Source organism: Chaetura pelagica, unplaced genomic scaffold (assembly GCF_000747805.2).
Source record: "Chaetura pelagica isolate M959 unplaced genomic scaffold, ChaPel_1.0 scaffold109, whole genome shotgun sequence".
NCBI lineage: Eukaryota > Metazoa > Chordata > Aves > Apodiformes > Apodidae > Chaetura > Chaetura pelagica.
The window spans coordinates 876,714-902,868 of NW_009970725.1; the positions used below are offsets into that span (position 1 = coordinate 876,714).

Sequence of the window (26,155 nt, forward strand, 5' to 3'; positions counted from 1 at the left end):
TATATGTTTTACATATAGAAGTTATATGTGCATATATACATATGTATTGTTAATGGACTCTGCAGAGCTTCTCAACTCCCAAGTTTTTGTTCTAAAGCAGATGAGGTTGTTCTGAACTGAAAATGCTGTTGTTTGGCTTGTTTCTGATGCTGTTAAGTGAAATAGCCTTGAGGATGTTTTCTTGAGGATGTGTGTTGGTTAAGAAGTAATGCTTTAACTGGCATTTGAATTATATGGGATAAAACTGTTCTAGTCTTTGAGTGCATACTTTCATTTCTGAGTTAAAGCCTGTTAATGCTTAGAGTTTGTGAAGCAGAGCATTCCATGTCCTAGAGTTGTTCTGTGAATAATTTTTCTTTCATTTTTGCAGGCTGGAGCTCTTGATTTATTGAAGGAGCTTAAGAATATTCCCATGAGCCTTGAGTTGTTACAGGTATGATTTTCTTATTGTTGTTGCAAATATTAACTCTGTAGCGATAAAGGTGAAGCCAGCAAATTTGGAAGAAGGTTGTGCTATTAAAAGTAGGTTCCTCTGTGGAAACTCCTTGGAAGATTGTATTATTACAGAGTAGCTAGCCTTACTTCAGCCTGATTTAGGGCTCTTAAGTGTTGTCTTACAGTAGCTAGATCTTAAAAGCTTATCTTTATGTTTAAGTAGAAAATAATTAATTTTGTCATGGGCAATGGGAAGATCTACTTATAAACATGCCTTATGTGTAATCTTGGGGTCTTACTAATACAAATGTGATGTGTTTCCTTCCTTCTGAAGGGAGAAGGCACCCGATTGCAGCTGATACCTGATTACAGCTGTTACCTTCTTTTCTTATGTAGTTGGTTCCGGTTTTGGGTTTTAAATGAGGGGAAACATAGGTCATGTCTTCAGGCAAGTTGTATTTGACCTTTCGCTCCCACCGCTGTGTAACTCTGAGTAGTGTATTAAGGTAATCGGACTACTCCTCCTGCTCCTTCCTTTTTACTCCCCTGGGCAGAAGTGGTGCTATAGTATAATTGCACACATGCTCAGTAACTTTGCTCATATCTACATCTCTAACACAGTATTTCATATATTCTTTATAAATTCTTTCAAAAAGTAACTTTATTTGCCTGTCAAGTTTCAGCATTTGTAATGTTATTCATCAATCAACAACTTCCAAAGTAACTAGGTATTTCCTGTCTCTGTGAAAATTTTCAAATGGCAGAGATAAATGTAAGAACTGAATTCCTGTGGTGGCCCCTTAAATTGGAAAAGACTGCAAAGTAACTTTTTAGTAAGACAGTTAATAGTCACAGACACAGAATTAGCTGTAAAGTAAAAATCTTGAGTGTCAGTAACAATGTCATTCTTATCATATGCATCTGATATGTTTGCAGTATGTAGTTAGTACATTTTTGCTATTACTGTTTGTGACAGAATATAGAATTTAAAGTGTCACCTTCATGCATGAATGAGCATGGCAGATGTGGCACTGCAACCTTCTCTATGTTCAATCTACTTCCTTAAAAAAAAAAACCCAAACCAAAACCCCACTGAAAAAAAACCCCACAAGCTCCACACAAAGCAACAGCAAAACCTAGAAGAAACCTCTGTTAACCTGATTCTTAGGAATTTCTTTGTGCAGATCTTAATACAAAGTGTTTGTGTAATAATCTCTTTTTGCCTTTGGAATGAAAAATCTCTCTGCAAGTACTCCAGAAATTTTGTACATGCTGCTATGCAAACTTTTTCTGTTTAGTGTAAATAATGAGACTAGAAAGAGAAGCTCTACACAGAACAGCAGAATAATTTTACCCTTGAACCTTGAACATCTGAAGAATATACAAGTAGATAACTTTTTTTTTTTTTTAGCTGCAGTGAAAGCTTGAGTAATGTTATCAACAGAGGAGGACTCAGTCTTGCCAAGTACAAACAAACTGAACTATCTGTCTTTTAGGGCACTTGTATGACTGACTCACTTAACTTATGAAGAGTTGCATATTCAGTCTAGTTTTCTATCCTACTTGAAATAAGCCTATTTATTCCCCTCCCTATAACAGGTACCTGATTTGAGAGTGAAATAATATTTGCAGTAAAAGAGTATTTTTAATCTGTATTTGGGCTGGCTCTGTATGAGAAGATGTCCTTGTTTCAGAGTATGTCTAAAGAGATGAGTTATTTGAGTATACTCTTGTGTAGTAGATGGAGCGTAGCTTAGGTAAGAAGTTTTTCTGGATTATCCACTGTTGTATTCAAAACAGTTCTGTTCTATAAGATTGTGTTTAGAAACAAGTTTAGTCTCAAATTTACTGTTGTTGCTGTGAGTTTTATAAATACATCAAGTCTGCCGTATATTTTCTGTGTTAGCCTCGAAAATTTGCTACAACAGAGGACTCAGACCAAGAGTTGAAATGCAAAGTAATCCTGCTCATGGCTCTGGTAATGGATCATTAGCATGCTAATGTCAAAAAGCGTGATGATGATCGTGAGAAAGTGGAAGCACTAATTTCCTCTGTGTGGATTGAGTTCTCTCTTGATATGTTTGAGCTGATGAAATGCAGGACACAAGTAAAAAGCATACTTCCACACCCATTTTTAAGCAGATTTGGGGGCTGGCTACATTGAGAAAAGCACTGCTAGCTGGTATGGTAGTTTAGTTATTTCAGTGTGATAAGTGAAGCGGCTTTTTTTTCCTGTAACATGATTGTTGCTTCAGTCTGAGCTGGCGATTTCTTCGGAACAATTTCCAGGTATGTGGAATTGGAAGGTCTACATCAGTAGTCAGGACTGGTGCTTGTTTCTTTCTTGCCTGCTTTTTGTCACAGAAAGCTGAAGTGATTACAGGCAATAACACGACTGTCATATCTAACGAGTTTTATGTAAGCAAGCTGACCCTTGCTCAGCTAGGCAGGGAGCCTGTAGCTTTACCTCACACGTGATTTATCTGAATGTCAGATTTGCAAATCTGTTTAGCAACCACACAGTATTAAAGGCATTGTGTCCCTGGTGCTAATTGTGGGTAGTGTGCAGCTGAACAGTGAGTGAGACAGACAGTCTTTATTTTAACAAACTGGTTTTACTGGAAATTACAGGTATGCTGTGTAATAACAGAACTAGGCTGCCATGTACACTCCTTAAGGACTTCTTGCCAGTTCATTGGTAAGCTGGGGAGATGTGGTAACCTGTAGGTGATTATTCTTCAGGAGTTGGTTTGGCTCTGCTTTGGTCCAGATGCTCACCAATCCTGTGTCCTCATACTCTCTTAGAATTTAAGAGTTGGTAATACCTCTGCTTTCTTCAGGGGTTGCTTTTCTTCCCCAGCTATATTCCTTACATTTTCTCATTCGATCTGGTTCAGAGAAGAGCAGCTGCCATTGTATGCTTTATTTTGTTTCATTCATAGGTTACTTAGATTAACTGTCCCTCTGAAGACGGTTTGGCCTCTAGCTTGAATATTTCAGGGGTGAAAACAGCTGTCTTACGCTGTCTCTGAGCATCTTTACTCTCAAAAACTGAAAAAGTGCTCTAGAATTTGAAGTGAGGAAGGACAATCTATTAAATACCCGTTTTGGATAGGACGAAGAAGGCTTTCATACACTTGAACCTTTATAAACTGGCACAGGGTTAAAGCAGTTCCGCAGATTATACTGGGCTAGGCAAAAGTACTGGAGTTTTCCGCTTAAATGTGTCTCACAAGAAGAGAGGCTGGAAGACTGAGGAAATTGGTAGATCGTTGCTTCCCCTCCCTTCCAGCCCGATCAGGTGCTCTATAAAAGCAATCAAATAAACTATGTTTATGTATTGCCTTAAGAAAGCTGGCAGTTTAGACAGTTACTAGAATGTTTCTTTTGTGAGATCAGAAGAAGAAATTATCCAATTAATTTTGGGTTTTACTTGACTTACTTAGGTTAAGTCTGTACGTTGGTCTGTTTTCTTCTTGCTGATCAGAATAGGCTGTGGTTGTGCCCCCTTATCAGTGGAGGGTTGGGTTTTTTTGTAGATATCTTTTTGACATTCAGGTATGGTGAGTATTTTATGGAGTTCCAAGCACGAGGTGTTGTTTATTGCCTGAACGTAATGTTGAGAGTATGTGTTCAATATATCAAGAGAGTTGGCCAGTGCTGTTAGTCTGAGGGAGCAGAGTCCATCTTGAAACACTTTAGTTACAGGTGAGTACTCATCTGTTTTCTTTACTCCAAAATATGTGTTTAAAGCTGGTGCTCAGACCTGAGTTATTCACTGTGTTTCCTTTGCTGTTGTAGTTACTGAGTATTTCAGTACATTTCCAGTAATTTAGCAAACCCTTGGTGCCCCAAAAAGTGTGGGGTGGGTTGTAAGGAGTAATTTACAGGAAGAAATAATTTCCATTTGCAGCAAGCCACAAAGATTTAAATTTCCTTTTTAAAGGACAAGGAAATTTATGAGGAAGTACTGCAAAAGTAAGCAGAACAATTTATATTTAGTGAATCCTGTAAATGGTAAATGCAACAAAATAGAGCAGCTTAAGAACAATTAAAAAAATAGTTATCCACCAAAATATGAAATGATAATAAAATACTTGTATTGTAAAACACTTCTCTTTTGTCACACAGCTAAAAGCATGGAAAGGTTGCTGTACTTGTTAGAGTTAGTCAGAAGTCTTTTAAAATGAAAATTGTTGCTGTTGAGCTGAATTTATATCCTCATCTTCTGAGTCTTAGGAGTGGTTTAAGTTAATCTCCTTTTTACTCTGTAGGTGGCAGTAGTGCCAAAGGTTTAAAGCCTGTCACTATCTTGGCTTTTTCGGAGAGGTAGGCTAGGTTTACTGTTTATATCTAAAAGCAGAACCCTCTGTGCTAAGAATCTCAGTATTGCCAAAACTAGTAGAAACTTAAAACGTGGTTGATCCCAACTGACACTACAGCTTCTTCTTCTGCCATTAAATGGGAATTCTAAGAGTGTGAAGTCACTGAAGCAGTTAGCAAGTCAAAATACAAGTTCAGTCATTGCTTCACAGAAAAATAAGATCTGAGGCCAGAACCTTTGCTATAATTTTTCTATAACGTTAAGAAGTTCATATGATGTTTACAATGCTAGATGGTTTGAATGTTGTACTTAGTTTAGGTAAGTAGTTCTGCAGAGCTTTTTGAGATGGTTTGGGTGCAAAAATCAGACTCTTCTTAATCCTCCTACCCACCCACTCCCCAAACTTCTGTGATGGAGACAAATTATAATACTGTTGTATTTATTTAAAAAATGTTTGTCTTGTTAAAATAAGTTCTGTAAAAGCTTGCAGCATTTTATCCAGTTTGTTGGTTATTGTTTTGTTTTTTTAAAATAAAACCACAAAAACAAAGGGAAAAGGGGCTCTGACACAGTTTTTAAAAAGTGTAACTGTATTTAAGTTTACATATTTAAGTGTCTTCATGTCACCTTATATAATGTATTTTTTAATTTCTGTTGTAGTCTACCAGAATTGGCATGTCAGTGAACGCAATACGCAAGCAAAGCACAGATGAAGAAGTTACGTCTTTAGCAAAATCTCTTATCAAATCTTGGAAGAAACTGTTAGGTATGGTGACACAAGCTTTTTTTTCCCTTGCATGTTTAAAATGTATGCAGTCTTGATGCAAACCCTTAACTGCCTTGCTTGAAACAGACTTGTCTATGTATTGAAACTTGTCGTTGTGTTTTGCTCTTTGATTATCACTAGTGTGTCGTTCTGAAGGTGTATTCAGAGAAAAAGTTGATGCCTTTTTATTGGGACTGGCAAGCAGTTGGAAGCCAGCTTCTGGGATGTGACTCATTTCTGAAGTCTTGTTGCCTGCTCTTGAGCTAGAGTGACTGTACTGCAGTACTAAGCACTAATGAACCTGTTCTTGACTACTTCCTCTGTCAAACATAACAGGTACTCTGAAGAACTTGTGCAAAACCTCATACAAGAGTGTGGAGGCTTGGAAGTTTGGTTATAAAGTGGTTTGTGAAGAGGAAAAAAATATAAAAACTTAATGTTAAAAATCTGATAGAACTTACAGGTAGTGAGAAACAGATATGCACTTTATAGAACCTTCGCAGTTTTAAACAATGTCCTAATTAACGAGTTAATACTTTTTGTTTAATTTCCCTGAATGCAATGAATGCTGTGAACAAAACCTTTTTGTTAGCAGAGTCTTTATTTAAGGGTATTTTGTAGTATGTAATTTAAATGTATCTGAAGAAATTCAAATCTCAAACTGTGTCCAGTTATTTTTTGTTCATACTGTGCTATACTCTTACTTTGTTTCTTTGTATTTAATTTTAGGTAACCTAAGGGTTAGGAAGCTTAACATTTTGAAATAAAAATAGTTTACATTATTTTCTACTGGTTTAAACATTCACTATTCTGTTTAGAAAAATATGCTAAATACCAGGTGGTGTTAGAGTCCCCTGACATTTGTAGTCAGTCTCATTTTTATTAGTTCTAAAGTATTTTTTCAGATACTTTATAACTCTCTTGTAAATTCTGTAGAAATGACTTTGTATCCACCTGACAGTGTACAGATGTAGAAAAGGACTATTTGTCACAGCTTTCAATGCATATTCTAGCAGCATCCTCTACAGCAGACATATTTTTTAACCTACCTTAAAAAAGTTAGTTAATTAGCTAAGTTTTAGTAATTGAATTTAGATAATGCTAGATGTGCTGATAAAATAATTTTAGAATCACGATAATGACTTTTATTATAAATCAAGTACTTTTTTGTAAAGGATCTGATCAAGGTTCAGTGGTAAATAATGAAAATTATATACTTTTAAAATTTTCACTTAGATCTTGAAGTTCAACTGTATTATATCCGATGCACAAAAGTGTTAAGATACTTAAATGGAGAAGTGGACTTGCATATTAACTTGAGTTAGTCTGAAAGCTTCTAAAAGCAGCAGCTGGATTGAGTGACTTAGCTCTCAAGTTCTTAATCTCAGTTAAAAAAAACACCTCACATTATTTTTTTGTTTGTTATTTCTTTTCCTCTACATTTCAAATTTTTGATACTGCAACTTAGGCAACAAAGTAGAGGAATTTTTTTTTCCCCCACTCAGGTTCTCAACTTTTGGGAGTGTCTTTGGTTACTCCTTTGCTGGGAGATGGAGTGGTGCTAACCCTTCTGGATATCACTGTCCTTTGAGTAAAGGAATTGCAGTTTTTTTGTTGAGACAATAAAAACAGTGTTGTTTTTTTTTAGTTAACACAGTATCTTAAGCCAGTCAAACTTGTCTTAATATATTATTTATAGCTGAGTGATAACTGTTCAGAATTTGTGAAACGCAGGGAGTATTATTCCTACCTGAGGACCATGCTGTAGAAGTCTGGAACAAGACCATGATGATCACAGCAGGTCAATCTGGGTGTAGGCTGCTGCTGAAAGGGATGGTGCTGGCTTCTCTTACAGAATTATAGAATCATTACGGTTGGAAGAGACCTTAAAGATCATCAAGTTCCAACCCCCCTGCCATGATCAGGGATCCCTACCACTAGATAAGGTTGTACAAAACCTCGTCCAACCTGGCCTTAAAAACCTCCAGGGATGGGGCATCAATATGCAGATAATGAATCTATGCATACCTATTACGCATTATATACCTATTATAACATACTCCTTATGAGGAGTGTTCCTTTATGTTAAAAAACAACAACAAAAAAATCTTTAAGGAATGTAATATGCTCCATCACAAATAATTACTTACTGAATTATTAGAGTTATACAGTGACAAAGAATGTCCAGACCTATAACTAAGTAAACTTAATTAACTCTAGTAGGTTTATGTACTGAACTTAAAATGCAGAATGGTTGGACAGTGATCTTAAGTGCAAGTCTGATCATCTGTTGCCAGTATTAAAAATGGGGCCATTAACATTTTGAAGTGCCTGTTTCCAAAAATTGCGTACCCGAATAATTTTAGCTTAAAATAATGTTTAAATGCTTAATGTTGCCAAGAGAAGGTAACACACAAATTACTTTGTTCATAAAATCCTTGTTGTTTTGAACTTGGGTTTGATTCTCCTGAAGTAAGGTGGTAGAATCTAGGACTATGTTACAGGTATGTAAGGACATCTAGTAACCTACTGACTTTGCTGGAAATGATTGTTATTGTTTGAGAGTATTGTTTACTATTGATAGGAAGAATGCATTGTGTTTGTAAGATATCAAGTAGGATCAAGGGCAAAAAGAGTTTCAGTAGTTTAATTTCCATATAAAGTATTAGCTGTGGAAATAACCTCCTGTGAGATGTGTATTTGGAACCATTCATGTACAATTAGCTGATCAGTAATTTGTTAGGCTTATCAATGGAGAGATAATAACACATGATGCAAATTACATCATACAGTATTAAAGAAAAAATGTGTTATGCTTTTTTGTCACTTATGATAATAAAGTCTTTAAAAACAGCAAACAGTTCATTATTTTGCTGTTTATTTATAGATTTTAGGTAGTATTCCTCCCTGTGCTTACTACTAGGAAGAAGCTTTTCTGATTTTACCTTCATGTCTTTCTACATCTTGCAGAGGAATTGCTGACAAGCATAACTGTCTGCACATCTCAAGATTATTTTGGTCAGGGTCTGGAAAATATGACCTAAAGAACTATTAAATACGATGGTCATTTTTAAAATTAATGACTATGTAATCTGTTGCTTTCTTTCATTTTCTCCCTTTACTTATTTAAACTGAATACTCAGAAAACTCTCCAAGTTTTGGTGGTGATATCTGAATCAGCAACATGATAATCCACTAAATTAAATTCTCATGTGCTTCTAGGGAATAGCTAACCACCTTTCGTTAACATTTCTGCAAAGTTCTTGCTTCAAAAAAGTTTTAATTTGAATTTTTAAATTAATAACATATTTTTTATTTTCAATTTTTTTCTTGTTACTAGCAAATGGCTTGAGTTCACTTGTGATATAATTATAATCAGAAGAATCTACAATTACACTATTAATGGATTCTAACATTCAGATTAATTATGTTCTCTCTGGCCATGTATTATTAAATTAAAAATTCTATTAACTAAGAACACTGTCATGTTTTGGTTTACCCTGGAGAGATTCTTTCAGTAAAAAAGGTAGAGCTACATTTCAAATTAATTGCAAGCCCCACATAGAAACTGCAATGCAGTAGTCAGAATTTGGTAGTCTTATGCCAATGGCTGATAGTCAATTCATTTTACCAGCTTGTTCTTTGTACTTAAAAAGGACATTCATGTAAATTAGTTTGCTATGTAAAAAAAAAAAAAAGCTTGAAGATTATTTTTTATGACCTGCTGAAGCTGCATTAGCTAAAACTGACATTACAGTTTTCAAACCTAAAATTGATGAAAATTTCAATCTGTTTCTAAAAAAAAGTATGTGTAAGTTTTAATAGCTGTATGAGGTTGAAAAAGTAATTGTTCCTCTTTAAAGCAACTTATAATTTATCTTTTATAAATATTATGATGTTCTATAGACTTCCTAGTATGAATCACATGCTAGTGGAATTTTTAAGTATCTTTCACAGAAAAGCCCTTTTTACCATCTTAATTTGTTAGAATTTCTGTGGTTGATTGTAATTCACATTACCTGTTGTTCTTCCTTTGCGTTAGAGTCTGGCTGTTGGATGTAAAGTAAGTTAATTAGTAGGGCCTTTTAGTTTTTCAAGGGAAATTTTCCCTAGAGTATAGTTGAAATGCTGTCCAGCAGGCTGTTAATTGCATTCTGATCTTTTGTCAATATAGTATTTTAATAAAATAAGAAATCTTTATTAATGTAAGTTTATTGGTGTGAGTTTAAGAATAAATACAGCTTGACATTGGCTCTCTTCTCCTCAGTGCTCTCTATTTTATGATCCTTAGGAGTGAATGACTGAAACAGGAGAATATTTTGAACAAACAGAGAATATTGTTAGATTTATTTTCAGATTTCTGAAACTGTATTAAACAAAAGTATCTATATACTCCAAGTGATTCAAGGAATTGTGCTTTTGAAGACACATTTTCTGGTACAGTTGTCTCAGCCACTAAAGTTCAACCTTGTTTGACACGTGCTTGCGTGGACTCTTCTGCAGGTATAGGAAGAGCTCTGGTTCAATCTCTTGCTTTGTCCTCTAGGCCATCTTCCTTTCATGGGGGAGTTGGACTAGGTCATCCCTAGAGGTCCCTTCCAACACAGATGATTCTGTGATAGAGAATAGTTGTGTGAAAATGAATGTTAAAAACAGGATTTGTTTTCTTTCTTTTAGAATTGTGGTCTTTAGCTGTCATAGCAAAGAACTTTGCATTCAGTTTGTAGTCTAGTTTGCTTTCGTAGTGAAATTACTTTTTTATAAATAAAAGTTGATAAATTTATATCTTAGCATTTATTTAGCTTATTTAAAGACAGACAGTCCAAGTGCATAATCTACTGTGTTTAATTTTCCTTTTTTTCATAAATGGAGAAATTTATTAAGGATTGAATACAAAGTTACAAACAATGGGTGAGGAAATCACTGAACTTTTGAACTCTTGAGGGCTGTGGAAATTTTCTGGAGATGTATCTGTGTGCTTGCCTGGTTCCTATGCTGTTTTCTGAGCATCTATTTTTAGGTACAGCTGGAGACAGAATAGTAGTAGATGGGTGCTACAGCTGTCTCTGGTCTCCTTTATGATGATTTTTTTTTTTAATTAAGTGATACTTGATTTGATAAATTCCATAACTCAAAAGTTAAGGAAAGGATCAAAATCCCTTTCAATTTAATATATTTTATATGTAGCTTTAAATGTAAGTTGTTCCTATTAAAACTAAGCGAATACAGTAATTTTCTACTCTCTAGGGAAGGAGAAGAAAAAAAATAAAATCTCAGTGCTTGAATGAGACACCTGATTTTGTGTGTTCCATATCATGTTCCCCTGAGAAATGTGGGGATGGGACTTTTCTGAAATACAGGATACTTTTAGGTTATTAAACAAGGATTTATACACTTAATTCACAATATCTTCATGAGAAAGACTGAGCCTTGTCAGATTTCCCTTCTTCTTTTAGTTTTTTTAAGTTTGTAATATATGCTTATCCTAATAATACAGTCCATGGGTTTAGAGGTGTAATGGCAGCTTTATATGAGGGCTGAGAGAGAATTCACAAAATCTGTCAGTGGGTGATGCCAATCTCACCAGGCTTTCTCTGTAGGCAGTGGATGGAATCAGCCTTCCTCAAGAGCAAATCAGAGAAGCAGCTCGATTTAGCCACTCTGAATTCCTCTTTACATTAGAAGAGTGTTAGGTATTCTTGCTTGGCTAAATCTAAATCTTGTGAATGCGCTTTTTAACAAAGGCTTTCATCTTTATTCTTTATAAAATTGCAATTAAACATACCCTATATGGGAAATGCAAATTAATATATTTTTAAAGGTGAATCATTGGTTAAGCTGAATAAGAACTATCAAAGAAAATACTGTGTACACATCTGGAAAACTCCTTCAAAATTATATGAAAATTAAACTTAATTTTTGACAACCATGGTAGCTTTCGCACCACAGTTTCATTTGTTTCAATCCTTTGGTAGAAATCCTGTAAATATAATGAAAAAGAATGACATGCATTTAGTAAGAACTTGTATTTAAAAGATGGAAGGCAAACTCCAGAGATTTGATTCAGTAGTTTACGAAGTTATTATCTACCTCATACAGCAGAGTTGGCAAAAAATAAATCATAAAACTCTACATTTTTATCATCCCTTCACTGCCAGTTTCAGCAGATGCTGGACTTGACTTGAAGGATTTGAAATGTTACCATATTTTCCATTTGCTGGGTTGGGGAACGTGTTGGGAAGTGGAAGGCTGTACTGCAAGAGAAGGTCAAAGCATTTCCAACTGGTTCAGGAGAAATCATCAGAGATATTTTGACACCGCTTTAAGCCAGTTATTATTCCCCTATAAAAGAGTTTTTCATGTTTTGTGTTCCCAGATGGACCTTCAACTGATAAAGATTCTGAAGAAAAGAAAAAGGAGCCTGCGTCTTCCTCACAAAACAGCCCTGAGGCAAGAGAAGAAAGGTGCTTAATTCTTCATGACTATACACATAATCTCAGTATAAATTAACATTAAACATTTGTCGTGTTAGAGACAGTTTCTACATTCTTTTCTGAAATACATGGAGTTGTACAAGACATGGTGTATTGTTAGGGAAATAAATCCTGTTGCTGCTGTCTTTAAAAAAAGATGAAAGCCACAGTTCAAGATATGGCCAGACTAGTTTTTCATTCCATCTGTCTCATCTGTGAAATACTCCTTCCTCTCTCTCAGCCCTAGCACTGAGCTTTGAGAGCTGTAAAACAGCTTGCAGTCACAGCTTTGTGGTAATTGCATATGTTAGAGGTTTAGAATACTTTTTTTTTCTGTTAGCTTTTGTATTTAATAAGCAATCTCATTCTGCTTTTTTTGGTTAAAACAAAATACATGTTACAGAAAAATGAGGCCATGTTAATGACACTGTAGGAGATGATGAACATCTGTAAAATAGTATCTGCAAGCCCATTTCTTCTATACGTTTTTGGTATAATGAATCTGTGCCCAGCAGCAATTTTCAAATTGAAACTTAACCTCTAACCATTTGTCATGATGCAAGCTGCAGACTTTTTTGTTTTACAGTTTGCAAAACTACACTGTTTGTTTGTTACCATGGTGCCACTGCAGTACAGTAAGCAGACTGAATGTTACTGTGATGTATCTTCACTGTTTCTAAGGTGAAGTTCCATGAAGGAGGGAAAAACAGATAGCACATTAATGTAAAGAACTGAGCATTAAAACATACATGTCACATAATGGAATGAAATATCTGCCATGTCTCTGTTGTGTGGGATATCCTGATGTGTATTCTAAAGACACTTCTAAAATTGTATTGACCCTAGATCTAAAAGTAGCTTTAAGAAGGTGGCCTGTATTCTTTTTTTGGAAAGCCATCAAATGGATATAGCAGAAGACCTGTGCTTTTCCCCAGAACAGTTACTTGAAGAGGAGGGGAAAACATTTTAATTTATTTTTTTTTTGCCTTTTTTTAGCAGTTCAAGTAGCAATTCCAGCAACAGGAAGGAGGAGGGTAGTGCTCCCTCAAATTCTTTCATCCCTTCTTTTCCCCGGGCTCCAAGCACTTCGGATTCTGTACGAGTGAAATGTAGAGAAATGCTCTCTGCAGCTCTCAGAACAGGAGGTGAGCTTTGTAGACTATATTTTGAAATTTCACTATTTCCTTCTGCCCTATTTCGGTCGATCCCACTCTTATTTTTCTCCTGCCCTGCAGGGTAGAATAAACCCCATGTATGTCCATTTTTGTATATATATGCATAAGCCAGTTCATCCAAGTTTCAAATACTGAGTAACCTTGACAGCATGGTAATGTACTGAAATGCATTTTTGTTGCTGAATATATGGGACATTTTGTTGTGTTTTTTCATTTGATACCTCCCCTGCAATGGAACTTCTTTTCAGAAAGGTTATTACCTCTTTAATGCCTCAGGTAAATCTTTTTGTGGGAGCTGCTACTTTTTTTGGTCTTACCTGACTGAGAGTGCCACTATAGACATTGCTGCCTTTCTTACACCAGAGATCCTACAGGCTTTCAGATATTGGTTTTTGAAGGCTACCTTTCTGTTTTGATTTAATCTTGGAGTTTCATTGAGGTAGCCACAGTAACAGTCTTGCTTTGCTGCTTCTTCATGCCTTTTGGGCACCCGTAAGTTCCTTGACTGTATTTTTTTTTTCTTCCCCCCCCACCATGCACTCTTGGGTATCTTTAAACTGTCAAATTGCATAATATGCTAGAAAAGGAGCAAACTGAAATTTTGACTCTTCAGAATGACCTGAATTTTTTATTGTGCATCCTTCTACCAGAATTTATGATCTAGCACTTATTCCTCTGTTCTTAGCTTGGCATAACCTGACCCAGTGTAAGCAGACTTCTGAATAACTCATTTTTACCTTCTTCACTCTTTTATTCTTTCTTTTGATTCACATAAATTCAGGTACAGGCAGTAATCAAAGCTGATTGAAGACCATGAATTTGTCATCCTCTAGATATGCAGTTTGTAGATGTGTAGAGCAATTTGTAACCAGAAAGTTGCATATAGCATATTAGTATTAAAAATTCTATGTAGTCTTAATTTTAGCTAGTTTTCCAAGAACACTTTTTGCTGTTTTGCTTTCTACAGTACATGTTACTGATCATCCACAGGTTGAACGAATAGTTGTTTTCTGGCCTTCTGAATTGGAGATTCAGAATCCTGAGGCTTAAGAAGAAATGGTGTTTACATTATTCATTGCAGTACACCTGTGTTAAAATGGGGAGGAGGAAAACACAAACAGTATCTAATTTGTGCTCAACTGTCTTGAAAAGGCAGCTGTCTTTGAGTAAGGGTTTTGGTCAGAAACAGTAAACAATTATCTTGAGACATTTTAGGTCAAATGGTGCATTGTCTTCAAGATTCCTATAATTTATTTCTTCTAATTCACATGTTTTATAACACATCTCTGCTTTGCATTTTTAAAAAACAGCTGATAATATTGTTTCTCTTATTTAATTGCTAGGTTTCTAATGAAATTGTTCTCTTGCATGCTTGCAACACATTGATTGCTTATGCTTGTATTGTGTGGACTGAAAGAATTGATGAGACAAGGCAAAGTGTTTTATTTTTATAATATTCTATTCTATAAACAGATATGCTGTGGATATGGGTATTTGCCAGCTTATTAGAATATTTAAATTCTTCATCACTAAGTTCTTTGTTACTACTTGTATTTGCAACTAGATGTAACAATTCTTGGTTTTGGGAAAAATTTAGGGTTGGTCTACTTTTTTAAACTTCAGGTTTTGTTCAGATATTTTTGTTCTTCAAAGTAATAAGTTAACAAAGTCTAAAAAGGGTAGGTATATAATAAATTTAACTTTCCTATACAAAAGGAAAATTCACTACAGTTGTTTCATAATTTGCTGAGTTTTAGAGTTTTGAATGGACTCCAAGGGAAGTGGAACACTGAGATTCAGGTTGGTAATATTTTAATACTTGTTTTCCTCAGATGATTACATTGCTATTGGTGCTGACGAGGAAGAGCTGGGTTCTCAAATTGAAGAAGATATCCTTTTTTGTACAACTGGGTACTCTAGAACAAGAGTATTTTTAAAAGTAGTGATAATGTTAAAATTAATTAACTTGAATTGAATATATTTAATTGAATTGAAAACCCATCTATGCAGAAATGTAGTCTTTTAAAAACCAGCACAATCTAAATGATTTGCCTTAAATCGTATGAATGTGTGTAGGTAGGTGTGTGTAGGTGTTTTCAGTTCAGTATGTTTTCCTTGCAGCTGCAATATAATATCTTACTGGGACATTCTGACATTAAATGCTGGGCTCTTCTATGTTGTTTTAAAATCTTCTTTTGTTAACAGCTTTACTCTTTTTTTTTCTAATGTCTTTATTTCATTTTCTACAAGTTTATTTCTCAATGAACTTGGATTTCTCGAAGGGGTTTTTCTGGTTGCAATGTTTGAATAGTTACACAGCAGAGGTCTGGACTTCTCTTTCATTTAGGGTTTTGTTTTTTGGAGGAGTGGTTTTCTTAAGCATAGAAATAGTCTAAGCTTCAGGATTCTAACTTACTAACATCCTTCGGTAATTCTAGTCAGCCACCATTCCCGTTAAAGAATTTCCTGTTTCTGTTGCAAACCTCTTTTAAAATTCTGTTAGTGAGCTACTAGTGTTTGAATATCTAGTTTTGAAATCAATTAATCCTCACTGTGAGGTCAAGGAACTGGAGATAAATTTATGAGTGACTGTTCACAATTGCAATTTAGATCCTATTGTCTAAAGACTCATGTTTCACTGACCATGTGCTAAACAGTGATGAGGCTTCAGAAGGATGTGAAGGCTGCTGTTTAGGAAGGTAAAGTAACGATTAGTTGGAGTGAGGGAGGAAGACTTGACTGACAGTGTAGAAGTAGATTGCTTTAGAAAAAACTGGCCGTCAAAATGAATCCTTTAGAGTGTCCCCCTTTGTTAATGCTTTGTTCCTTAACTCCAAAGTACCTATTTTTCAAGAATTAAAAAACACTGATATGAAATACAAAAATAGGGTACGAAGTAGAATAGCGAATCTCAAGGATGCAAAGAATCCTAACCTAAGGAAAAATGTGTTATGTGGGAACATTCCTCCTGACAAGTTTGCCAAAATGACAGCAGAGGTAAGTAAAGTATACATCTTGAACTATTTCTCTGTTTGACTTGGCATCCTGGCCTGTGCTTAGTAGCCATGGAAATAATGTATGTAAGCTGTCTGCACTTTGGAAAGATTGTGGCCTGTCTGTGGCTTGCATAGTCTGAATTACAGGGCTGTGTTGGGGCAGAGGGAGTCAACCATCTTAATGGTTCTTAAGTAACTGATTTTTGCCTGTAAGCCAGAAGGCCAGGTGAGCTGTTGCAGGTAGCCTGAGACAGGATTTGTTTAGCCATTTTTAAAAGGCCACATGATTTATCAGTGATAGGGGTTTTTTTTTCAATTTAGAAAGTTGCAGATATGTCTGGCTAGTGAGTCCAAGCTGCTTAGCCTATTCACCTTTCTGGATTGTGTCAGCCTGTATTGCCATTCGATTTTTAAATGCTGACTTCTGTTATACTTCTGTGCAAGGTATGACACTGTGATTTTAAAGATCAGTCCCCCTACTGTTGGCATTTTCAGTATTCCTTTAAAGCTTATTGCATTCATTTAGCAGAATACTTCAAGTGATTTTCAAGGAAACTCTTAACAAATAGAAAAAGCCATGAATGATAGGGGAAGGAAGCTAGGAGAATTGCCCTTTAAATCAAATTTATATTATTGAAAGTACATTTTGGACACTTCAATAAGAATTCCTGTTCAGATGCTCTCTATCTTTACAAACCAAAATAATTCTAGGAAGTCAAACAAAAGTTTAGATTTTATGGGAGAGCAAAATGAAAACTCAGTTAACATCTGGCTTGAGTTCTGTTGTTCTTTTTGTATGTGTTGGATTATGCCCCCTCAAATAAGGTACAAAGGAGTATCTTGGAGACTGAAAGAAATCAAATTTATGATCAGGTATTGAAAATCAGTATTGGCTTTATTCTAAAGGAAAGGTTTTTGGTTTTTTTGATTTTTTCTGTTTCTTTACATAAAAGTTAGGGCAAACAGGCTGATAAAGGAATGAATGAAGAAAAGAACATTGTATCTTCAGTATATATTTTGAGGATTTTTGGTTCTATGTGGGCTTGTGTATGCAAGTACAAATAAATGTACATTCTGTGTTGTCCAGTGCCCGTTCTTTGTTTTAATTAATATCTTGGATTAAAATTTTAAGCACTAAAAAACACCATGGTGTTAAGAGCACTTTTAAAGTATAACAGCATTAGTGCAAGATTTGCATTCCTCACCTACATGGGGTGTGGAGTAAAACTTCCTCAAAGAAAAAAGGAAGAGCTTTCTTTTGTTGTGAACACTCAGTGACATTGTGGAGATCCTGCACACTACAACTGTTTTAAAGGAAAAAGAAAATTAACGAATCTAAGCTCTTCTGTTGGTGTTTTGAAACTAAGCATATATGACTTCTGATGACAAATTGTTAATTATGTCTATACTCTTTTTTCTCAGTACAAATATGTAAATAGTCAAAATAGTGTAATTTTCCCATAATAATCTTCTGTATGTCAATGAGATGATTATGCAAGGATATAACGTAGGGAGAGGATGTTGTCCCTTCTCTCTGGAGAACTTTTAAGTCCTCTACCTTGTCTCTGTATTACTTTTCAGAATTTCAGAAATACATTTGCATAGAAATGTTTCTAGGTGTTTGATACTGTAACTTGTATTGATTTATTTTTTTTCCAGACATTTATAACTTTTTGTAACTTCTGTGCTGTGTAGTACTGCGACTTAAGTCTGGTAAAATTAAAAATATGTAAAATTGTTTTGCCCTTCAATAAAGTTCTTAGAGTGCTAATGGCTTATATAAAGGTGAAAACTCTGTAGTAAACTTTGTCTGCTCTTTGTCCATAACAGGAAATGGCAAGTGACGAGCTGAAGGAGATGCGCAAAAACCTGACCAAAGAAGCTATCAGAGAGCACCAGATGGCTAAAACAGGAGGTACCCAAACTGATCTGTTTACATGTGGCAAGTGCAAAAAGAAGAACTGTACATACACCCAGGTATGTGAGGATTCTGACTCTTTGTTTTTCTTTGTCAAAGCATAAGTCCTAGATAAAGATTGCCGTGTAAAAAAGTTCTAATGATAAAACGAACTTTTAACAAAATGCTAATAAATTACAAAACATGTTAAGAAAAAAAAATATGTTAAGAAAGCTGGAACTACTTAGGTGTGCTTATGTTGTATTAATTTACCGAAGATTTTGCTTAAAATCAAGCTGAATGTCTGCGTAGCCTGAAACATCAGTTTCTTTGCAATGCTGAGTTTTTACTCGTTCCTCTTATTAGATCTTATTATTATGATTTTATGTCAAAGAGAGTTAGTGTAATGTTTTTAATGTGTGTAAACTCCTCTTCAAAGAGGGAATAAATAGCAGAAAGTGCTACGTATAAATATATAAAAGTATATATATGCACACACACACACATATAAAATCTACCATTTGACTAACGCAAGATTTACAGTCATTCCTACAAGCTTTTTCTGTTTTAATAAGGAAATACATGTAAGAAAGAAGACCTCTAATTTGTTTAGCAGTGCTCCAGGGCATGTAATTTAGTATCATAGGATCAGCTACATTTATAATTTAATATTGTGTATCAGATGCTTTAAGCAGAAAGCTATTTTTCAAGAACGAGGTTTTTAAGCATCTGCATCAGTAAATACATTTAAAGCTGTATGGAACATGTAGTTTTACTGCAGAGTATTTCAGAATATTTTCCTAGAACTATGTGCACAATTTCTATGTCAAGATTGATATTTCGGTGCTATGAAATCTGTCAAAAACTAAGTTTATGATTGCCTTATGATCTAGACAGAAACAGTTTTGTTTGGAAAGTTAACTTGTATTTTTATCCAGATGTGTTTTTTTAATGTTAACATTTTATTTTAAGCCTCTATACTGAACACATGCTAATAAAAGTTGCAGATACTGATTTTCCTTTTCTGCTCTGGCTCTTGCTTTTGCCAAAGGTTCAAACCCGCAGTGCTGATGAACCCATGACAACATTTGTTGTCTGTAATGAATGTGGAAACAGATGGAAGGTAAGACTGTTAGACTGTTCTGCATATTTGACAGCAGACAACCAGGCTTTGTGCTTTATTTTGATTTACAGTAAATGACAAGTGAGTTTTATGTTGACTTTTGGTTACTTTTTCGCCCATTCATGATATTGCATGTGTCTATTGCAAAATAACTTTAGGTTAGAGAAGTATTTTTGACTGAAGGTGTGAGGTAACACAAGTAGGGCAGTGGCAAAGGGGGAGAGAAGTCAGGATGTTATTGGCTTAGTCCTTGTGACATTTATGTGCAGTACTGCTTTGCATATGAAGTAGTGACATGTTAGTTACTCTGTTCTCACTATCTTCACCCAAAGATATTCTGTCTATTTTTAATCTCTGCTTTGATGAGTGTAATAGCTACATGTTGGGTTTTTTGTTTGTGTGGGGTTTTTTTTTCTTTTTGCTACTCTGAAAAGAAGTGGGGATAAAAAAAGAGGTGACTGCCACTGAGTTCCTGTGTCAGGATAAGTGTGATGCAGTGGTATCTTTAGTTAATTTTTATGTAAGTCTAGGAAATGGGGATTATAAAAGCTTCTGAGGAGCAGTGGTAGTCCAGTAAAGCAAAGAAACATTAAAATGAAGATCTGTAAAATTTATAACTTAAGATGAGAGAGCATGCATTGTGAAGCACGATACCATCAATCCATTGCTTTTCTGTGTTAAAAATGCAGCAGCTTTGCAGAACCATGTTGCACAGTATATGTTAAGATTATTGCATTGAAAAAAGTCTTTTATGTATATATTTTTACCTATCTTATTACTGAATGTTGTTCAAATCTCTACTCCCAAGATATTGAAATAATTTATAAAGCTTAGAAGTTGTTTGCAGTACCTGGAAAAGTTCATTTGTCCTTAAAATCTTCTGTAAGGTGGCAGTTCCAAAAGTGTCTGTATAAAGATGCTTGGATGAGAGAATGGTTATGATGAAAGCAAATGCTGTAACTAGTAATTTCCATATCCTAAGTATGGTGTCATATATGTGTTTCTTCTTGGAAAGATTTGGAAGTAAGCTCCATGAAGATCTCATAAAAATTCTTTTCTTTTGACAGTTCTGTTAGAAGAAGAAATTGTCAAGACATCTGGACCAGTATGAAAGAGGATTTTGTAATTAGCTTTAAAAACTAGGCTAAGAATCTAGCTTCCTGCAAATGAGAGATTTTTTGGGGTTTTATTTTCTTTTTTCTTTTCTTTTTTTTTAAAGCAGCTTATATGCCTGAAGTTAGCCTTTGTTTTGACACAACCATCATTTCCTTAAATGCCTTCCCATAGCTGATAGTCAGTAGGGCCAGGTTGCTCAATTGTATGGTGGATGTTAAAATATTTTTTCATTTTTATAAGTAAGTTGACATTAAACTTTTACCAATTAAACATTTTGGTAATTGGCTTGTTTTTTTTTCTCTGAATAATGTACTGTAGTTCTTGTGGTCTGAAACAAACATGCTCCTTCCAAATATATTTTACCTCTCCACATTTTTTGTTTCTTGCTGCTGTGTTCACTAGTTTTGCAAAGCTTCATTTAATTATGTTAAACTTGGTTGTTGACTAAATCACTGATTAGTTAACTGTCTAGTTTGAACATGCTATTTCTGAATTAGGACTACATTTGTAGTAATGGGGTTTTGGAATGTATTACTGGATTCTATGACCTTTTCTGCAGTGGTTGGTTAAGCTTGTTTATGTAACCAGCTTTGATCAATGCAATATATTTTATTGCCTAAAGCCTGTATTTTACATTCTATCAGTAGGTATTATTTCTAGAAGTGTCTTAAAATAGTTGGTTAAATCTGATTTGAGTGCTCAGTTTTTCGTAATGTGCTTGTCAACCAAGTTTGGTTTAGATTTTGTAAATAAGCAAAGACATTGTGTTGTAGGCTGTCCAATTAACACCAGCTTACCAATTCATCCCAATATAAACTGGCTGGGGAGGTGGTATTAAATTCACTTTGTATAAATGACATTCCTTTTTTCTTATGAACTGAATTTTGAGATGTAGCATATCCAGTGTCAATCATAGACCTGCAGGTGAGAATGAATTATTAAAGTTATGGTCTTATCCTTATGTGGAGTGATGTAAATACTGCTTTGTTAGAGCCTGCTTTTTAACAGTGCACATGTTAAGTATTTTTAAACGCACTTTCAAGGAAAAATATGTGAACATCTTTAGAAGAGATTAATTTTTTTTTATATCTAAGTTTACATGATTTAATTTATTCAAGTAGGGGGCTGAGGAGGTCCATCTTGGCAATGTATAAAGGATTCATGGGGGGATGGGCAGAGTATGGTTCTGGGAGATGAAATTCCTTGACTGTAAAGGAAAACCAGGACTTTCTATGTTGAATTTTTTTTGTGTGTGTGATGGTGGCAATCCTAAGAAATTAGCTGGAAATAGTTTAATGGCACTTGAGCTTTGGAAGACAAGAAATGTTTGGTAAATACTTTATATAGCAAGCTTTTCCAGTCAGCTTGTGCAAGGAAGGAAAAGTGGCTTTTGTGCTGAAAGGAAAAATGATTAAAATAGAAGAAGTTTAGTTAGTTACCTTTTTTTAGGCAGAAAAATGTTCAGCATTTAGTTTCTTGCATAACTTTGTAATAAAGCATTCTAAACTCAATTTATTTGATATTAATGCCCTGAATCAGAAAACAATGGTTTTTCTACTAACAGAATGGGTTTATTTTTAGCCTACTTGTAAGTCTTTTGGCAGAATTGCTTGGTAGTTACTTAAAGATGCATAATTAATTTATTTTTTCAAGTTGTTCAAGACAGCAACAAACAAATTACAAACATTTAATATCCATTACAGTGTTTTGTTTGAAGACCTTTGTAATGGAAAATGTTCAAAAAATTATGTTAAAAATGTTTAATATTAGATGCTAAGTAGATCTATGTTTTCTCTGCTGTTCATAGCACAGGTACTGGGCAGGCACAGGTTGGTTTGCATAACTTTCTTCATGCTATGTGTCTTTTAATCTTTATGCCTGACTGTGATATTTAGGAAAATTACCTTTTTAGAAAATAGATTAATTGTCTTTCTGTACTTAACCAATGATACCTGCACTTTGTTAAAAGAGCTAGAACTGTGATAGTGCTTTCTGTGAATGTAGGTGTATCCAAGTAGGAGTTCAAGTACAATGTTGTTTCACCTCATGTTACCTTATGGCTGTAGCAACAGCCTTCACCCTTTCTTCTGTCTCTGAGGTAAAAAGAACACTTTCTTTCTCGCAGTGAGAGATTAAGTCCAAGAACTAGATCCAGTAAAGATCATAGGTGCCTAAATGTTGTTTATGCTTCGTTTTGATTACCCAAGTCCAAAAATAAAACTGCCCAGCAGTGAGCTTTGAATTCATCTCTGTTCCGCAGGTCCTTCCTTCTTCACAGTTGTCTGAAATTGCCCTGGTCTATCAGAGAGGATGCAAAGCCTAAAGGATGTATGGTGAAGGATGCAGAAGTGGGGCTGGGACCATATCTTGCTTCCCCAGCTGACTGGCTTACCTACTGAGCTGCAGTCATGCTATGACTGACCCAGTACATTTGGCTATTTTATGCATTGAATCATGCTGGCAGGACCGATGATGAATCCCTCCCATCCAGGAATTGCAGGTTTATTACCTGTATGGACATTTGAATTGTCTCCAAGTTTAAAATGTCCATAAAGGTAATAAAGAGCAACTGGAACATAGTTGCCCTACAGCTAAAGCTAGTTTTTACACTAATCTAGTAGAGCAAGAGAGTAGGGTGTGTTCATTTTAAAGTGTGTGTATATCTTTGTAAGATGGCATCATCTTGCCTGTGTAAGGAATGCTGGAGGTTTCTGCTGTTCAGAAAACAGAGCTTCTGAATCCTTGGTTAAAAAGCATTTCCTCATATATAATTCTGTTAACTTGCTCAGGAGAATGTGTGGGCTTAGGAGTGTCTTGCAGTGAATGATTATTTTTGACTAGCACCAATCAGAAGGTAAATATCTGCTCAATTATTTTGGTTTTTGTGAACATCACTTTGAATCCGTGGTACACTTTTCAGGCATCACAAAGAAAGTGCCTGGTTTTTATCCATAGTTCAGGATTCCACTTGTGGTCATGTTTGCAAATTTTAAATACGAGCTTAGGTGGAACTTATATTCATCAACATGAAGGCTTCTTTCTGCCAAAAATGGTTGTATTACTTTTCAAATGTATGCCTTTTGAAATAGATCATTAGTAGTCATTCATATAAATGAATCTGAGGAGTTTCACTATTAAGTACAATTTCATACAGCTGTATATTAACTGCTGTTTCACTAAATCATCACTAATCTTAAATGGTTTTATCCTTTTAAAAGGTTTGGGATTAATTTATTTATAACATTAGTATAGAAAATCTTTAATGTAATTGAAATGATACCTTTCATGGCAGAAGACATGTATTCTTAACTACTGTTTTCAGCAAACTTGTTTAAAAATTACTTGACATTGTGATAGTCCTTCTCATCACTTTCTCTCAGATATCCTTTGTAATCAGAAAGTAAGTGCACAATGTGTGATAAATGTCAATCTGTCTTTATACAGTAGAGCCCTTCAGGATATAGATTTTATGTTTTTTCTTCATTTGTATTATGCTATAATGACTTTGGAATTTAAAGGTCAGCGTAAAGCACAATATGTTGGCTGAAGGAGCACATGCAATTTTAATAGTGCTTAGCAGGCTGGTGAAAAGAGCAGTCTCTAACAGTGTGCATATTCTGTGGGAGTTACTGGTTTCTGAAATGCAGACGTTGAAGAAGGAATACCAGTGGACTGGAAAGTTGTTAGAGCTTAATGATACCCTGCAGTTAGATAAATGCCAAGACAAACCAACCATGCTTATTTTCAAGCTAGGATAAATTGATTTTGTGATAATTTTTTACTTGATGAATTATAAATAATGTCTTGTGTCAGTATGATTATTTTGTCCTGCTATTCATGTAACAACTTACCTATGGAAACTTTTCTTTTTCAGTGCAGATCATTTTTGCCCTCAGAAAAGTTGGTGCATAATGAGCAAGTGTATAGTAATGAAATGTAGATAAAAACCTATTTTCTGTGCAAAAGGGGTTTTGTTTTCCTCTTCCCTCCCCCCCTTTTAATTAAGTCCAGTATTCAACAGCCACAAAATAACAGGATATTTAAGGGGATGGTTTGTTTGGGTTTTTAAGGAGATATTCTTAAGGTTTCTAAGGACCAGCATTCTGCCATTGGTGTTCGGTGTAAGATTAAACCTAAAACACAGCATTAAAATTTGTTACGATTTCCCAGTAAGGATGCACATTGCAAATGTCAGCACATTGTAATGCAGAAGTAGAATGAAAATTGCCTAGAGAACTTCAATTGCTTAGAAGTTATGGCACATGAAAAATAAGCTTAGAAATAATTTTCTTCTTTAATAATCTAATGTTAACTGTAGAACTGCCCAAACCAATATAACTTTCTCTCCCCTCTAATTTCATTGCATCTTTTCCTTTCTTTTTCTTGCAGAATAATACATTGTTTGATATAAAGTATGAGTGCTCAGTCTGTCTTCCAGCTCTTAATGAGGTATCTTTGCAGGGAAGAGAGATAACTTAAAAGAAATGAAATTCTCCATTTCGTGAAATGACACACTTTGAACATTTTTTGATGTGTGCATCTGATCTTCCCAGCAAGCTGCATTTGACCTAGTTCAACTTGCTTTGCCAACTTAGAGCTTCAGAGCACTCTTACCCGCCCTGATTAAACCAACTACAGCATCATCATTTTGACTGCAAGCTCCCCATGAATGCTGCCTCACCAACACACCTAGTTGGTTTTGTTGAGGTTACTACCCATCATGTAATACTTTATGCAAACTTAAATTGTATTGGTAATGCTTTGGGGCTCATCTGCTAGAATTCAGCTGAGATAACCAGCATGTTAAGCAGTTGCAGCCGCTGCCTGGGCTGTGTCTTAAGATAGTGATACATAGAAGGGCTTCTTCTTTACTTGGTCGTTCAGTGTTGTGCTTCAGAAGGCAAAAGTGCTTTGATTTATGGTCTCAAGTTTTTCTTGTTTGCTTTTTTGTCCTGACATGTTGAATAGTATTTAGGGTTTTGGAAGATGATGGAAACTGTTCATAGCTATTGTTAACTTACCACATATCGGGGCTTGTCCTGTGGTGCTGCGTAATGAAAAATATCATCATTATTTGTTAATCGTGTGAATGCAGTAAGGAGAGAACATGCCTCCTGCCAAGTGCATTCAGGAAACAATTAAATTGATCTCCTAAATTCTGCCTTGTTATTTCCATTTTCTTTTTTCGAAGAAAGTCCCCATTTTGTGCTTTTCATAAGGCTGGGATTAGGCAAAGAGTAGGTTTTAGAAAGGCTACAGTGAATATCATTGAACTATGCCTGTCTGGTTTTTCCCTTCTAGGGGCATTTCTTTTCTTTCTGTTCCCCATGTGTCCTTTTCCTACCTATATGTGTTGGTTCCTTTAAATAAATGTGCAGAAAAAGATAAAATTCAATGAACATCCACTATAAACACCAAGTTTAATATAGTGGAATTGCAGTCACTCTTGTAATTTAAAATAAAAAAGTTATTGTAGTAACAGATTTACACACAAGATTATGTGGATTCAGCTTTCTTCCCAGTACTTCCTGTGATTACTGGTTTGGAGATACGACCAGAAATCAATTGTCATGCTTTGGGGATACTATAAATGAACATGGTTTATTAGTGGATAGAGCTGCTGCTTTTCTTTTAACAGTCTGAAATAGTGCTGTATGAGAATGGAATAGTTCCAGGTTCTTTCCTTTGTCAATTAAATGTATGCATATCTGTAACAGAAACCTGACAGGGTCTGTCAGATAATGAGATAATTTAGTATGTACAAAACCAAGCTGGTTGATGCTGCCATCCTGTCAGGTGCAGACGGTGAAGGGTTTTTACATCTCCCTACAGTGGGAAGAGAAGAATACG

The 26,155-nt window shown here is 35.1% G+C and overlaps 1 protein-coding gene across 1 annotated transcript; it reads left to right on the forward strand.

The window, feature by feature from the left end:
• Positions 1-375: 375 nt before the first annotated feature.
• Positions 376-20,575, forward strand: TCEA1 (transcription elongation factor A (SII), 1). Its single transcript, XM_010006803.1, has 9 exons — positions 376-433; positions 5,420-5,525; positions 11,902-11,989; positions 12,995-13,143; positions 15,006-15,062; positions 16,016-16,170; positions 18,000-18,146; positions 19,118-19,189; positions 20,257-20,575. The coding sequence occupies exons 1-9, from the start codon at positions 413-415 to the stop codon at positions 20,263-20,265; spliced, it is 804 nt and encodes a 267-aa protein (XP_010005105.1). The 5' UTR covers positions 376-412; the 3' UTR covers positions 20,266-20,575.
• The last annotated feature ends 5,580 nt before the right edge of the window (positions 20,576-26,155 follow it).